The sequence below is a fragment of the Polyodon spathula genome, chromosome 5, assembly GCF_017654505.1.
Source record: "Polyodon spathula isolate WHYD16114869_AA chromosome 5, ASM1765450v1, whole genome shotgun sequence".
In the NCBI taxonomy this organism is placed as follows: Eukaryota; Metazoa; Chordata; class Actinopteri; order Acipenseriformes; family Polyodontidae; genus Polyodon; species Polyodon spathula.
This window is the reverse complement of record NC_054538.1, coordinates 67,180,877-67,195,947: the sequence shown is the minus strand read 5'-3', so window position 1 is coordinate 67,195,947 and position 15,071 is coordinate 67,180,877. Positions and strand designations below refer to the sequence as shown.

At 39.8% G+C, this 15,071-nt stretch overlaps 1 protein-coding gene across 4 annotated transcripts in view; it reads right to left on the bottom strand.

Annotated features, from left to right (window-relative positions):
- LOC121316203 (lysocardiolipin acyltransferase 1-like) overlaps positions 1–15,071 on the bottom strand; it is a 66,576-nt gene that overhangs the window by 31,281 nt on the left and 20,224 nt on the right. For 3 of the 4 annotated variants that reach the window (XM_041251093.1, XM_041251094.1, XM_041251097.1), the window contains exons 2-3: positions 5,181–5,351; positions 4,189–4,387 (exon numbers count right to left, since the gene is read on the bottom strand). In XM_041251093.1, coding sequence (XP_041107027.1) covers positions 4,189–4,387; positions 5,181–5,351 — 370 coding nt within the window. Of the gene's footprint in view, positions 1–2,466; positions 2,828–4,188; positions 4,388–5,180; positions 5,352–15,071 lie in introns of those variants that run through there. The other variant, XM_041251096.1, reaches the window with a different exon arrangement.

Genomic DNA, 15,071 nt, shown 5'->3' with positions numbered 1-15,071 from the left:
CAAGGCAAGGTCTATCACTACTTTACCGCAGAGTTCTTAAAATAATCATGCAAATACAAGGCACGCAATTACCGACAGCTTTAATAAATTAAACAGAATATTTAATAGACCTCATTTGCAAAATCCCCTCCCAATTTTAGCGCCCCTAGAATTACATATTCATATACAGAATTACATATGCATCAAGGGCTAAAGCGCAGAGACATTGCCTTCAAATCGAGCCTTAATTGCGTATTTATGCCACTGCGTGTGTTTTAGAAATCCCATCCAAGAATTCAGAACCCTCCCCGCCTGTTTTGGGGTCATAAAACATGCACAATCCTTTTATAAATCTGGGCCTGAGTATTTCAAAGTCAAGGATGAGCATAATGAACTTCTAGTAAAGTCTGTAAATTCAAAGTTAGAGTCATTAGTATGATAAACAAGTTGATGCCAGTGATGTATATCAACAGTATGTGTACAGAACAGAATAAATGAGAAATGGCACTGAACAGTTTAATGAAAATTGCTTAAGTGGTATTTAAGACCTAGATCTCATTAGATAAGCAATTGGTAAAGTATATTAAAATGACTGATTGGGAAAACCTTGTAAATGTGACTTAAAGATTGATAAGTAGACAGACTGACAGAGCCTCATATATGCCCTAATCTAACACTCCCAATCATGTATGCTAAATAATGTTAATATCAAGTTCCATCACATTTTAGTAAGCAGTTTTCGAGATAAGAAAAAATGTAAAGTGTGTCATATGTACTTAGATATGGACGTACAACCGCATCCACTATTTCCCCTGCGGGGGTGATAATAAGAAAATGATTTATTGCCTGCAGAGCCAAACGGTGGATCCTATTCAGATAAACACAGCAAGAAAAATCTCCACTGCGATATGAGATGCCGATTGCATAGCACAGGAACACAGACAGGGTGCTACAGCCAGAAAACCGATTCACAACATTGTACCTGACAAAAACAAAAGAAACTGGAAAGGACACCACAGCAAGAGCTCCAAATAGTTTTCAATTGTGTGCCAAGTGCTAAATGATTAGAATTTTGCCAATCTAGGCGTTAGCCTTATTGTTTACATAACACAGGGAAGGCCAGTTAATTTAAAATACATGCCCTTCACGGGTCACCCGTGTAAAGGAGGTGGTTCAAATCTCACTCCCATCTGCAAGACCATCTGTTCCCAACACTGGTGATTGCAAATCTGAAAACATTAGGTTATTATCATAACCCTGGTTCCCTGAAACTGAAATGTAGCCATTACCAAACTGGCCTTTACCTTCTAAAGACCCAAATCCTGAATATTGAATACCAAAACTGCTCACCGAGCCTGTGACACCGTCATGGCCCTCTCTCAAGGGCACAAAAGGGCTGTGATCACAGATCTCTGCGTCATTCTTCCTTCAAGTCTGCTGCAATCATGGACGCAGTGACCTTAAAGGTTAACCCTTTGCAGTCCTATGTCTAACATGTAGAACATGCAGCCGAGCCCTCCTTCTAAACAGAGCAGGAACTTCTGGACTCTCTTCCGGAGCAGAGCTTGGATGAGGTTATTCCCGGGAGATCCAACCAGGATGATATCGAAGTATCAAGCCACCAACATAAAAAATACTGTACATATGAACAATACTGTATAACCCTTTCTATGACCATAATAAGACCTTTAGCTAGCAACCTGGAGGAAGGGTCCATTTAGCCATTGATTCCCAGAGGTTTCCTTTCCCCTACTATCTTGTTTAGGGTTTTTTTTTGTTTGTTTGTTTTTCCTCTCCTGACTGCTAACGGACCATGCTGGCATCAAAGCAAATGGCTTGTTGAATGGTCTTTTCTCATTCTAGATTTTCTTATGTTCTTATAACAAAGGGAATTGACATTTGGGAAAAACAGCTTTAGGTTTTGGTTTGTGAATGGCGTGCAAGTTTTCACCAGACAGCTTGATAAATCTTTACAGTGACTTGAATGCCAACGTCAACACACTGTACACGATAGGAGTACTGATTGTAGGAATTCTATTAGAGACAGTCAAGATCAATCACTGAGAATCCTTGGAGCTGTGCATACACTGTGGAAGAGGACAACAAATACTCTGGGTTGTTGTGCCTTTCTCTGAAAAATGTGGATTTATGACAGGATCTGACAGGGGTCTTTGCTACAGACTTGACTATACACCCTTCTTCACTATAAATATCAGAGGGGCCCTTGGTTAGCTGTGGCTGATCTCAAAGTGAACTGAACTTCTCTCTCAAAGTACATTTCAAGATGCAGTGCCCTATGCACAAAGGAATATGTACAGGACTGTTATGTTTTTTTAAAAGATAACTGATTTATTAAAATCAAGTTTTCAGTTCATGAAACATTTTTCTAACTTGAGAGAGGGTTTAAAAGTTCATTTTCACTTTTCAAAGCACTGTTTAATTTTTTTAAAAATCTATTTTAAAATGTACAAATAAAAAATACAGTACCTTCTCATTATAAGGCCCTTTATACTTCAGAACCAGTTAAAAAGCAGCATGGTCTTGGCTCCCATTTGCCCCATAATGCCAGCAGGATCTCTTTACTATGGCTCCCGACTACAGCTATAGCTTTCTATATTTAGCTTTCTTACTCTGGTTGCTGTTTCCAAAGGCTTTGTTAAATTTCCTCAGACAGGTCCACAGCAGAGGGGTGCCATGAGCAGTTGTTTTTGCATGTGGCAGCATGTGGTTTTCCTGCACGCTCTGCTGATTGCCAGAAAGGTAGATACCATGAGACTGGATTACTGAGACAGGCAGCAGCACTGCCATGCAAAGACATTTCACATGCCCAGTGTTAGACTGATCAGAGCATATTCCCGAGGAGAGGATTCAGGCTGGTTGTGTCACAAAGACCTGCGCCAACAGACCTGCTGATGAGGTTTTGTAAGAGGTGTTGAGGAAAGCTGTATTCAGGAGGTGAAGGAAAGCAGTTGTGCAAGTTGACCGGATGTGATAAAATATCAAATTGTGCGTGTCAGTGCTTGTGTGTGTGTGTGTGTCAGAGCGTGCTTGTGTGTGTGTGTGTGTGTGTGTGTGTGTATGTGTGTGTGTCAGTGGATATTGTGAGACCTAGCTCTGAATAACCATTCATTTCATATTTCGGTGCTGCATTTTTGTTTTTAAATTGGACCTCATTTTGGAATCTATCTTGTATTCATTTAAATCCAATGACAGAATGCACTTTTCCAAACTGTTAAGCAGATGCAGAGCTTGATCAAAAGAAAATAAATCACTTGATTTCAGCTGTAGCATACTATAGGTTGTTTTCCCTAAATTACACTTGCTAGATAAACAGAATACTGCATGAATGTTCATAGAAACCAATGGTTATTTCACTCACAAGGATAGGTGTACTATTGTACTCTGTGAATGGTATGGTAGCTTTTTCTAATGGTCTGCAAACACTGTAATATATTAAATATCACTACTTTACTATACAATACCTGTCTCTTCCTTTCGTGCCACCAGTTGAAAGGGAGCTGCACCTGTGCTTTCACAGAGGTGATGTACCAGTTTTGTGGCTGTTTTTGGTGATTAAAATTATGACCCAAAAAAAAAAAATTGACCCGCACCCGAACCGCAAACCGCGAAAAAGCACATATTCCGACCCGAACCCGACCCACAGGGAGCTGACCCGGTGCAGTACTCTATACCAAACAGTAATTTTTAGAACTTTTAATTGTCCAGAATCAAAAGACAGTATTTGGGAATCACTTTGAAGTACCACGAGTGATATGCGTACTCTAGTCGAAAACCCCAGCTTTACAGCTATGGCCAAAAGTTTCGCATCACCCTATGGAATTAACTAATTTTGCTTCACAAAGTCGAAAGAAACCTCCTGAATAATGTTCAATTAAGATATTGAATTACATACAGCTTTGTAGTTTTCAATATCACTTAATGCAGAATGTGGCATTTCAATAGCTAACATGAAATACTTCACTGCTATTATTAACTCCTGTAGATTTTTGCAATATCATTCTGTGGTTTATTTGATTACATGTTAAATAAAAATATCCAAATTATGTTCATATAGTTGTTTTTTTTTTGTTTAGTTTTTTAAATAAAAGTATGCTTCAACCTTTAAATTCTAGGTGATGCAAAATTTTTGGCCATAACTGTATATATTCCAGTGAGGATAGCTGAATGGAGTGAATGTGGTGTACTGACCAAATCCAGGGACTGCCTTGAGCGTGGCCTTGAGGCAGATCTTCTCCAGCCTCAGGTAGCTGTAGCGCAGGAGGCAGTTCCACAGGAACATCCAGTCGAGGCGCGTGCGGTGATTCATGATGATCACACTGCGCTCGCCAGGGATAAATCCATCGCCCGTGATCACCACCTTCGCACCAAACACCATCTCCAAGAGAGCCTGCGGTGAGAGGAGAGCGTCAGGGATGGAATACACTGCACACACCATGCAGAGGGAGGGAATACACTATACACACCATACACCATGCAGAGAGAGGGAATACACTGCACACACCATGCAGAGGGAGGGAATACACTATACACACCATACACCATGCAGAGAGAGGGAATACACTGCACACACCATACGCCATACAGAGAGAGGGAATTGTACACACCTTAAAGAGAGAGGGAATACACCATACACACCATACAGAGAGAGAAATACACTGCACACATCATACACCACACAGAGAGAGGGAATACACTGCACACATCATACAGAGGAAGAGAGGGAATACACTGTACACACCATACAGAGAGAGGGAATATGCTCTACACATATTACACCATACAGAGAGAGGGAATACATTGTACACATTATACAGAGAGAGGGAACACACTGCACACATCATACAGAGGAAGAGAGGGAATACACTGTACACACCATACACCATACAGAGAGAGGGAATATGCTCTACACATATTACACCATACAGAGAGAGGGAATACATTGTACACATTATACAGAGAGAGGGAATACACTGCACACATTATACAGAGAGAGGGAATACACTGCACACATCATATACCATATAGAGAGAGTGAATACACTCTACACATATTACACCATACAGAGAGAGAGAATACACTCTACACATATTACACCATACAGACAGAGGGATAGACAGAGGGGAAGAGAAAGCGAGAGACAGAGTCTTTGTGAGAGTGGATCAGCCTGGAGGGATGCTCACCACAGGGAGAGTGAGCCAGGTGGCCACGATGCGGTCTGTCAGCCAGCGGTACCAGGCAGGAGAGACCAGCATGAGAGGCAGGAAGGGGGCGAGCATGAAGACACTGCCGAAGAAACTACCCAGGAACAGGGTGGTCAGGAAGTAGATCCCCCTCAGTGATGCCATGGCAACCTGCGGGAGGGAGACAGGGTTAGTGTGAGAGGGAAAAATAAAGTGTGAGAGGGGAGTGTGAGAGAAAAGGGACGGAGGGGAAGTACCCCTCTATACATCACTGTGTCATGTCAATTCTCTGGGCTCAGGAAACAGAGCCACATGGTCAACGGACCAGATTTCTCCAAGAAAGCTCAAAGCTAGTACAGAAAAATGAATTTCAATATTGAAGTAACAGATTTCAAAACCACTGGAAATTGCAGGAGTAAACATGACAAGAATAATAACAATGATTCCAATTTAAATTTTAGCTACTGTATTTACCCCTTAAAATAGAACTTCAGAATTTTAACTGAATGCTGAGGAAGTTGAAAATGCTGGATGATTGGAAGTGCTATTCAAGGATATTTTCACACAAAAATCTAACTACAGTATAATATGCATTATTTCTGGAAGCATAGTGCTATGTAGCATAGAGTATGTATTATGAAGTCAAGAGAAGTTTACTCAGTATTGTAGCAAGGTTAAATCCCCATCCCAAAAAAGCCAGTGGGAATGTGGCTGGAGCCTTAATAAGGGAACTGTTTAACTAGGTAACTAAGGCTCCAGCCGCAGTATAAAAGACCCACTCAGGCTCAGAGCGAGAGAGGGTGTTAGAAAAATTAAGGAGAATAAGAGCAAATGCTACCAGCCAGCGAACAAGGTACTTGTGTGGTTAAAATAAGTTGAATTGTTAGTGTTTGTTTTACTTTGGCCAGAGTGCCTTTTCTTTATTTTGTTTGTTTTTTTTTTATTTTGGTGCAAACTGTTTATTTTGTTAATTATTAAATACAAGCGCAGCAGGGCCGTTTTTGTTTATGTGTTGTTGCTGTGCTTACGTTTCATTTCCTGGTCTGACACCACCCACACATCACACAAAGCCACCTGTGACAAGCATTCATACAGTACAGTTCAATTCTAATTGACTCCTCATGCCAAGGCATTGGACACTTCAAATATAAATGATCCCGAACAAGCCTATATGTAGTTCCAGTGATGAAAAAGCACCCACAAACAGATAGGTCTTGTGAAAGATTTGATTGTGCTGGCTATACTCCCTGCTGGAGTTTGTCCATTTTCTCTTTAAGTGTGGAGCTTTACTATACAGCTGCAGCCCTGTAAGTGGAACGCATTGTCTCCTGTGAAAAAGGACCTCTCCATTAGACACACACTAGTAACATGAACAACACTCAAATACTGTAAACCTCAATCAATCAGGCTCCCAGCAGAGCAGTCCCCATCCTGAGATAGAAACCTTCCGAGCAATCCAGCAAAAAAATAAATATACAGTATACTTAAAAAAATGTTCATACACACACATTGTAACCCTATGTTTACATTATTGCTCTAACCTGCTTACATAGGTATTCAATTAACATTCCGCTGGGGAAAAAGTGTTTTAGGAATACACAGTACGAATTCATGCAAAAAGAACAGGAAGATTAATATGTAGTTTTTGTTTCATTATCGATTACGTATTAAACAAGTCAAAACAAATATTGCTGTCATTTTTTTTATTGCATAGATTCCAGTTTTTTTTTTTTTTTTTTTTTTTTTTTTTTTTATTTTTTCCCCAGCTATAATTTAACTAAGCCTTTGTCAGGCAGCCCAGGTCTCTGTACGAGTGGTGTGGTCAATTATCAAACAGGTATTGCCAAGGATATTGACGCTTAATGATAACACTGTGTAACAAATATTATTTTTTTTTTTTTGTTCCTGGGTAGTAAGTGTTATTTCCTAATTGCTTATGCCTCCAAAGTATAGAAAATCGCTATTAATCCCCACAAACTTTGCTTTTGTGACCAGGACAGTGATACTTCAAAATATCACTATTTCCAATGGGGAAACGGGCAAAGCAATTAGGAAATAACACTTACTACCCAGGAACAAAACTTGTGTTACATAGTGTAATTTTCCTTGAAGGAAAGCAAATGTTGGGCATTGAGAAATACTACCATAAAAAAACATAACAATTCAAAGACAAATGTTTTGACAAGCAGTCTTTTTCAAGGTCTACAAATGTTGAAATGAGTTGAAATTTTAATAACTGCAAGATGTACACATGAAGTAACCTTGAAGAACTGTGAATGGTGCTAGATACAGCAAAAATATAAATTGGACCATTAAGAGATCCTACGCTCCACATCAGCCAGTGATTTTGTCATTGAATTACTGGGTTTCTTTTAAGATTTCTAAATGTAACACTGTTGGAGTGTTTAATAGTTACAGTGCTGGGTTAATGGACAATGAAAGCACTTTGTGCTCACCTCACCCTGACTCTTAAGATATAAAAATAAACAGGACAGAGAATAGATACAGTACACAGTGTACAATGAAGGGTGAAGCTCTGGTCTCCTGTCCTGTGTTTCTCCTCTGCTGTCTCTCTGGCACTGACCCAGCCTGGACCGGATGATTCCATAGCAGGAATAGAACCATTTCCACGGTTACAGCAAAGTGCTAACAGCTAAAAATACCAATTTCAGTTTTTGCCACAGTTTTTTTTTTTTTTTTAAAGCATTCTTGGCAAGCATAAGGAATTTAGAAAAAAAAGTAGAAAAGGAGAGAAAAATGAGTCGCTAGACAGACAGAGAGAGAGAACATGTGGTACTGTAATAACAACTGTGGAATTGTCCAGAAAGGTCATTCTGAGGGTAGTATGAATCTCGTCTCCTTATTAGGTATCATTCTGCACCGGGCCATAACCAGCAATCAGAGTCTGGTGTGGCGCGCAGAACACCTGCAGGCCAACAGCGCTTACCGTCTCTTTACTACCTGTAATGTGTAATCGCACAAACAGGCACATGAGCTTATTTATTTGGCTACATGCTGTTTTCTGTTAAGCCCACGCGCTTGTCTCTGAGTATAAGCGCCCCCCTGGTTGAAGATGAGTGTAATGCAAGGCGTGGGGGCCGAGATGTCTATAAAAACCTACAATACTTCACATGAGCACGGTATGCTGGCTAGTAAAACTGATAATTAAACCCTTGTAGATGAATTTCTAATTTTTGTTTCTGTTCTATGTATAATCTTATGAAAAAGCCCCAAAACACTCACATGCACCTATTTGGCGGTTATACAGCACCATTTACAAAACACCCGCCATAACACTGTCAAAAAGGGGGAGGCCCACCACGGGCAGCCAGAGGCAACGAGTCGGACTGGTCTGTGTGACCTCTGTTAGCAGAGAGTTTCCACTCTTGGTTGGGGGCTCGCAGGGGGGTTGCATTGGTCTTTGCACTCCCGCTGGGCTACAAATGTAAATCAGTGGAGGTGTGTTCAACTCGCCACTGTGGTTCAGACAGCGACCCCTACTGGTCAGGTGCCCTGAGAGTCCAGGCAGAAAGTTAACGAAGAATGCTCAGAACGGAGGCTACCCATCGATCTTCAGGCCTCTTGATCGGTAAGCAGGCTCAATTTGAATCTACACATTTTTGTTGTTTTATCTTTATTAAATGTTTTTTTGTTTTTTTATCCCCTGCAGTGCACAGTGCTTCCCCGGTACAACTATGTTCCCCACAGCACACGTGGTGCAGAAGTGGTTTAAAAATGTTACTCTTCTTGTTTCAGTGTTGTACCATGCAACACTTTCACAAACGTAAACCGCATTGCATCTGTAACATTGCAGCAATGCAAATTGCTTTCATCTAACTTCCAGGTATTAAAGAAACTGGCTCACTCTGCCTCCATCTTATAATACCGCATCACAGTTCTTCGTATGATGTTGTAAACCACCTGTCACTGGAAACAGGAAATGTCTTGACAGTGCCAAGAGAGCTCTGTCCTGATAATGTACACAGGTACTGCAGGAGCGGAAACAGCAGCCGAGAATAATATCCAGATACCTAGATGAGGCAAGACCGGGGGCCAGCCCAGCTCTCACTGCACTACACATTTAACCCTCTATTTCCAGCACTGTACTGCACTTCGAGCTGCCCCTTCCTGCATCAATACTAACAGTCATTATAAATCACAAATGAGAAATCTAGCAATCTCTGTTAAGGATTGGTGAAAATTCCAGTACATCTTATCCTGTGTGCAGCTACCACTGAACACACAGCATAGTTCTATAGTTAAAAACATAATTAATAAAATTTCCAGAGTGCAATCTTCATTTTTGTTAATAAGCCGGGTGTCACTTAAAATAACAGAAATCATCTCAAAAAGTTTGAGCAGTCAGAACCCCAAACTGCATGACACGACGTCTTAAAACAAAAATAGCCACTCTACCCACCTCTGTAGTTACCGGGGACAGCAGTGCTAGCTTCTCGGCTGGACAGTAAACAGGGAAGGTACAAGTACACAGGGCTCCACTCAAGTGATGCTATTTTGTATTTGGGGATTTATTGGTTAGTGTTTGTTTTCCAAAACGAAAAAGAAGGCTGTTCAATGTGTTGTTTTTTTTTTTTATGAAAAACTACAGCATTAAAAAAAAAAAAAGCACACACACACAAAAAAATGTAATTGGTATTTTCAGAAAGTCCTTATTCTTGTACTATATGAATTCCTGATAAAATCAGAAAGTTCTCTAAAGAGTGATAAGTAACAGCGCATGACAAGGCTAGTTTACAGCTACCGAGAGGTGAGAAAGGAAACGCACTTAAGAAGTAATAAAAGCGCTGTAATGCATTTCGTGTGTCATTATGAAAAGTTAGATTTTCGTTTGCACTGTAAATTGCACCTCTGCATTAAGACCTTGCTATCAAACAGAGGGGCTGTGTACGAGGTGCCTGCGTCCACACGGGCAGTGTTGTGTGATGCACTGCCATTACGGATTCTGTCTCGTCGGGGAGATTAGACAAGGTTAAAAACTCTATATTCACGAATGCAGACGAGCCCAGCTCTTTTGCATAGTGGTTCAGACACTCTCTTGCTTTGATCTGCTTAGTTACAGTAGTAAAGGCTAGTCCTACATTATTGTAAAGAATATTAAGACAAAAAATATACAGGTATGGTAACTTTTTGTCCTATAAACCAATAAGGTTTTTAAAATATGTAAAACACACATGGTAAACTAGAGGGAGGTAGAGTCAACACATTCACAGTAGAACACGATGTTAAAAAAAAAAAAAATCTAGACCATTCAGATTTATTGCAAAAACCATAAAGAGGTAGCCTTAGCAAAGACAACGATGATTTAAATGATAGGAAATGTCTTTCGTGTGACCTCTCTTTGCACTCAGAGCCATGAAGACTAAGTCATCAAGAACAGAGCAATCATCCATCACTATTAAACACCCATTAGTGCTAAATGTATACTGAACCAACAACGAAGACGATGAAATGTCTACCAATGAATTTAACTGGTTTCTTTTAATATATCTAAATAGCAGAGGAATGACAGGCCAGTCTACTCGCTGGAGCAGAGCCCATGCTTTTATGTCTCAGTGTTGTGTCTTGGTTTTTGCAGTACAGAAACTCAACAGCTGACTTCTGTAAAACATCACTGTGCTGCGTCTCTCTCTCTCTCTCTCTCTCTCATGTTAATACATTTCAGCAGGTTCAAATTCTGGGCCATTTCTGTTTCCTGACCTCTGGTCTAGATTGAGGTGTATCAAGTTGTTTCACTAGTATGCTATGAAATGAGGCAGCTGGCTAAGTATTGTGAAGGCAGCCAAATACTGTATGAACTTACTTTTTAGTGCTTTTACATACATACATACATGCATACATACATAGTACAGTTATATATTTACAATCATTTAAATATGTACTAGTAGTCTATAAGTGCTGGGACAAATATTTGAAAATTCAAATTTATGACCATCTTTATAGGACTTTATCTATTTATACTTTAAGATAATGCAACAGTAACCAATGAATAAAATGGGTCTGAAATCAATAACACATTCTACTGAACAGAAGACCATGTCTCTCCTTTCTTATGAGGTATCAGGTTTATTTTACTACCAAGAGATTTTTTGCAGTTTCTTTTTGTGTAGCTGTGTGAAGAGGGTGGCTGGTGGTGATGATGTCAGACCAGGAAGAGCTGTGTAGTGACTTGCGCTGTTGCACCGGTTTATTACAAATAAATACAAAACACACACAGGGGCACCCCGCCACAAGCTGTCATTTCATGCAGTTTGTGCAGTTTTGGGCAAGAGGACAGCGAAGCAAAACTGATAAAAGTGTGCAAAATGATGTATCCAATTACAAGAGGCACCCAACACAATACATTAGCTTATAATTCACAAAAACAAAGACTGTACTAGTAAACAAACAAGTGGTGTTGTTTTGTAGATGTTCCAGGCATCTGTCACAGGATAAACTGTGATAGGATTCTGGCAAATCCATATTGGCAATTACTCAGGCACCGTAAAAGCCACCAATCTGGTTTGGCTTGTTTAAAAGTACAGACTCTGGTCTTTCCAAAGACTTATTCAGAGTGTGTATGCAGTACTCATTTTGAGTCTATTGCTCTGTTAATGTTCATTTCATACTGAGGTTCAATGGTGCAGTGTTTTATTTTTTTTTTAGTCATCTATGATTACAATATGTAGCAGTGACCAAACATGATTAGTTTGGAAAAACATGTTTTTTTTTTGTTTGTTTTTTTAATTTTAGTCGTTGCAAATTTTTTACCCCAGTTTTTCTTTCCAGTTTTGTATGCATAATTATTATCTTTAACTGCTCACCGCTCGCAACCAGCCCGCCACCAGCCCGCCGTTTCCTGAGTTTGAAACGGCGGCTGGAGCGCGTGTCCTCCGAAACGCGCTCCTGCCAATCCATCATTTTACAAGCTGCGGATCCACAGCGAGGCCGGAAGACCTATAGTGCCGGAGGACAACACAGATCTGGCAGCTCCACTGCAGAACCACAGACGCCCTATCCGGTCATGCCGAGGGACGGGGTGTCCCCAGTCACAAGGCTATACAAATAAAAAACCTGTACAGTATTGTAATACGCATCAAAATGGCGCGTCTGCCGGTTCTAGGTAGAAGAGTTATTTTTGCAAATCTGCCACTCAGACGGCGTCAGGATATCTAATACATATACTTAGTGAAAAAAAAATATATATATATACAGTGGCTCTCAAAAGTATTCACCCCCCCCCCCCCCCCTTGGACTTTTCCACATTTTATTGTGTTACAACATGGAATCAAAATGGATTTAATTAGCTTTTGCCACTGATCAAAACAAAAAAAGTCCATAATGTCAAAGTGAAAAATAAAATCTACAAATTGTTCTAAATTAATTACAAATACAAAAAATAATTGATTGCATAAGTATTCAACCCCTTGAGTCAATATTTGGTAGAGGCACCTTTGGCAGCAATTACAGCCATGAGTCTATTTGGAGAAGACTCTACCAGAAGTCTCTGCCCATTCTTCTTTGCAAAATTGCTCAAGCTCCGTCAAGTTAGATGGGGACCTTTGGTGAACAGCAATTTTCAACTCTTTCCACATATTATCAATTGGATTGAGGTCCAGGCTTTGACTGGGCCACTCCAGGACATTGACCTTTTTGTTTTTAAGCCACTCCAGTGTGGTTTTGGCTGCATGTTTGGGGTCATTGTCCTGCTGGAAGATGAATTTTCTCCCAAGTCCCAAGTCTCTTGCAGACTTCAGCAGGTTTTCCTCCAGGATTTCTCTGTACTTGGCTGCATGCCCTCTATCTTCCCAAGCTTTCTAGGCCCTGACGCAGAGAAGCATCCCCATAGCATGATGCTGCCACCACCATGCTTCATGGTAGGGGCAGTGTTCTCAGGATGATGTGCGGTGTTAGGCTTGCACCAAACATAGCGCTTAGCATTGAGGCCAAAAAGCTCTATTTTGGTCTCATCAGACCATAGAAACTTCTTCTACTTGGTCTCAGAGTCTCCCACATGCCTTCTGGTAAACTCTAGCCGAGATTTGATGCAGTTTTTTTCAACAATGGCTTTCTTTTTGCCACTCTCCCATAAAGGCCAGTTTTGTGAAGCAACCGGGCTATTGTTGCCGTATGCAGCGTCTCCCAGCTCAGCCGTGGAAGACTGTAACTCCTTTAGAGTTGCCATAGGTCTCTTGATGGCCTCCCTCACTAGTACCCTTCCCGCCCGGATACTCAGTTTTTGAGGATGACCTGTTCTAGACAGATTCACAGTTGTGTCATATTCTCTCCATTTCTTAATAATGGGCTTTACTGTGCTCTGTGGGATATTCAATGCCTTGGAAATGTTCTTATATTCTACCCCTGACTGGTGTTTTTGAAGAACCTTATTCCGGATTTGCTCTGAATCCTTCATCTTCATAATGTAGTTTTTGTTAGGAAATATACTAACCAACTGTGAGACCTCCCAGAGACAGGTGTATTTAACCTGAAATCATGTGAAACACCTTAATTGCACACAGGTGGACTCCATTCAACTAATTATGTGTCTTCTAAAGAAAACTGGTTGCACCAGAGCTTATTTAGGTGTGTCATAGCAAAGGGGATGAATAATTTTCTGTTTTATATTGGTAATTAGTTTAGAACAATTTGTAGATTTTATTTTTCACTTTGACATTATGGACTTTTTTTGTGTTGCTCTGTGGCAAAAACTCTTAATTAAATCCATTTTGATTCCATGTTGTAACACAATAAAATGTGGAAAAGTCCACGGGGGGTGAATACTTTTGAGAGCCACCGTATACCCGAACCTCTGGTGTTTGTAGTTGTTGGTTATTATGCATGTATGCCATGTATGTAACATGTACTTCCTTATATATTTATTAAGCTTTTAAAATTATGATAGAACTCCCTAACCCTAAACAATTTGTTTATAATGAACTGTTCGGTGAATTCCTCTAATCATGCATTTTCTGTTACTTTTTGGCTCCTGCGATAAAGTCATGATTAGCCAATGAACAGTATAATAATTAAATTGTATATGCATACAAACGTGTGAAGGTGAAAGTGTACATTGTACATAAAGTGAGGGGGAGTCTGACAACGTTACAAACACGTCTAGGCAAAACCCATGTCAATGATCTCGATCACAATCCCAGTGCATCACTGTGTTCTTGATGCCTGTTCTTTGTTCTTGTGTGGAAAAGACACAGGTGTTAAAAGCAAATCTGCAATCACTTAAGGAAACTTTATTGTAATATCTAATATGCCATTTTCTATACCAAGATTCCAGTTGTATAATTAAAATAAAATCTACAGTAGATGTCAGCTGTCATATAATGTATGCAGAATGGTAGTCACTTTGGTAGTCATTGGGTGTATATAACAGTATATCATTTTAGCAATACAACAAACATTCACTTAAAAACAAGTGAAAGAATGTAATTCATAACCACAAGTATAGAAAAGGCTAAAATATTTTCATAACTACAAATATTGAATTATCAAGGTAGTCTAAGAAATTAAACCTGGTCCTGTACACACACTCTCTCTCCCTCTCTCTCTGTATCATCGGTGTCACAGAATCGGTCTGTTAAATGTCTTTTTCAAGGCAAGTTATATTCTTTTGTTAAGTAACACCCTCCTTTTCCATGTGCAAATTAACTCCTGATAAATTATGACAATTAACACGGATTTGCTAACAAATGCAAACAAAAGAAGGCCTGCTCGTTAAGATATTAACATTATTTTATAAAAAGCAACATAATTTCGCAAATCACATTAGAACGATTATTTAATAATGAAATAGGCATAATGAACACTTGAAAATGCCAAAATCAATACTACATACCAATTTCTTGATTTACACTGGAGTTACCATTTACGACTTTTTGAAAA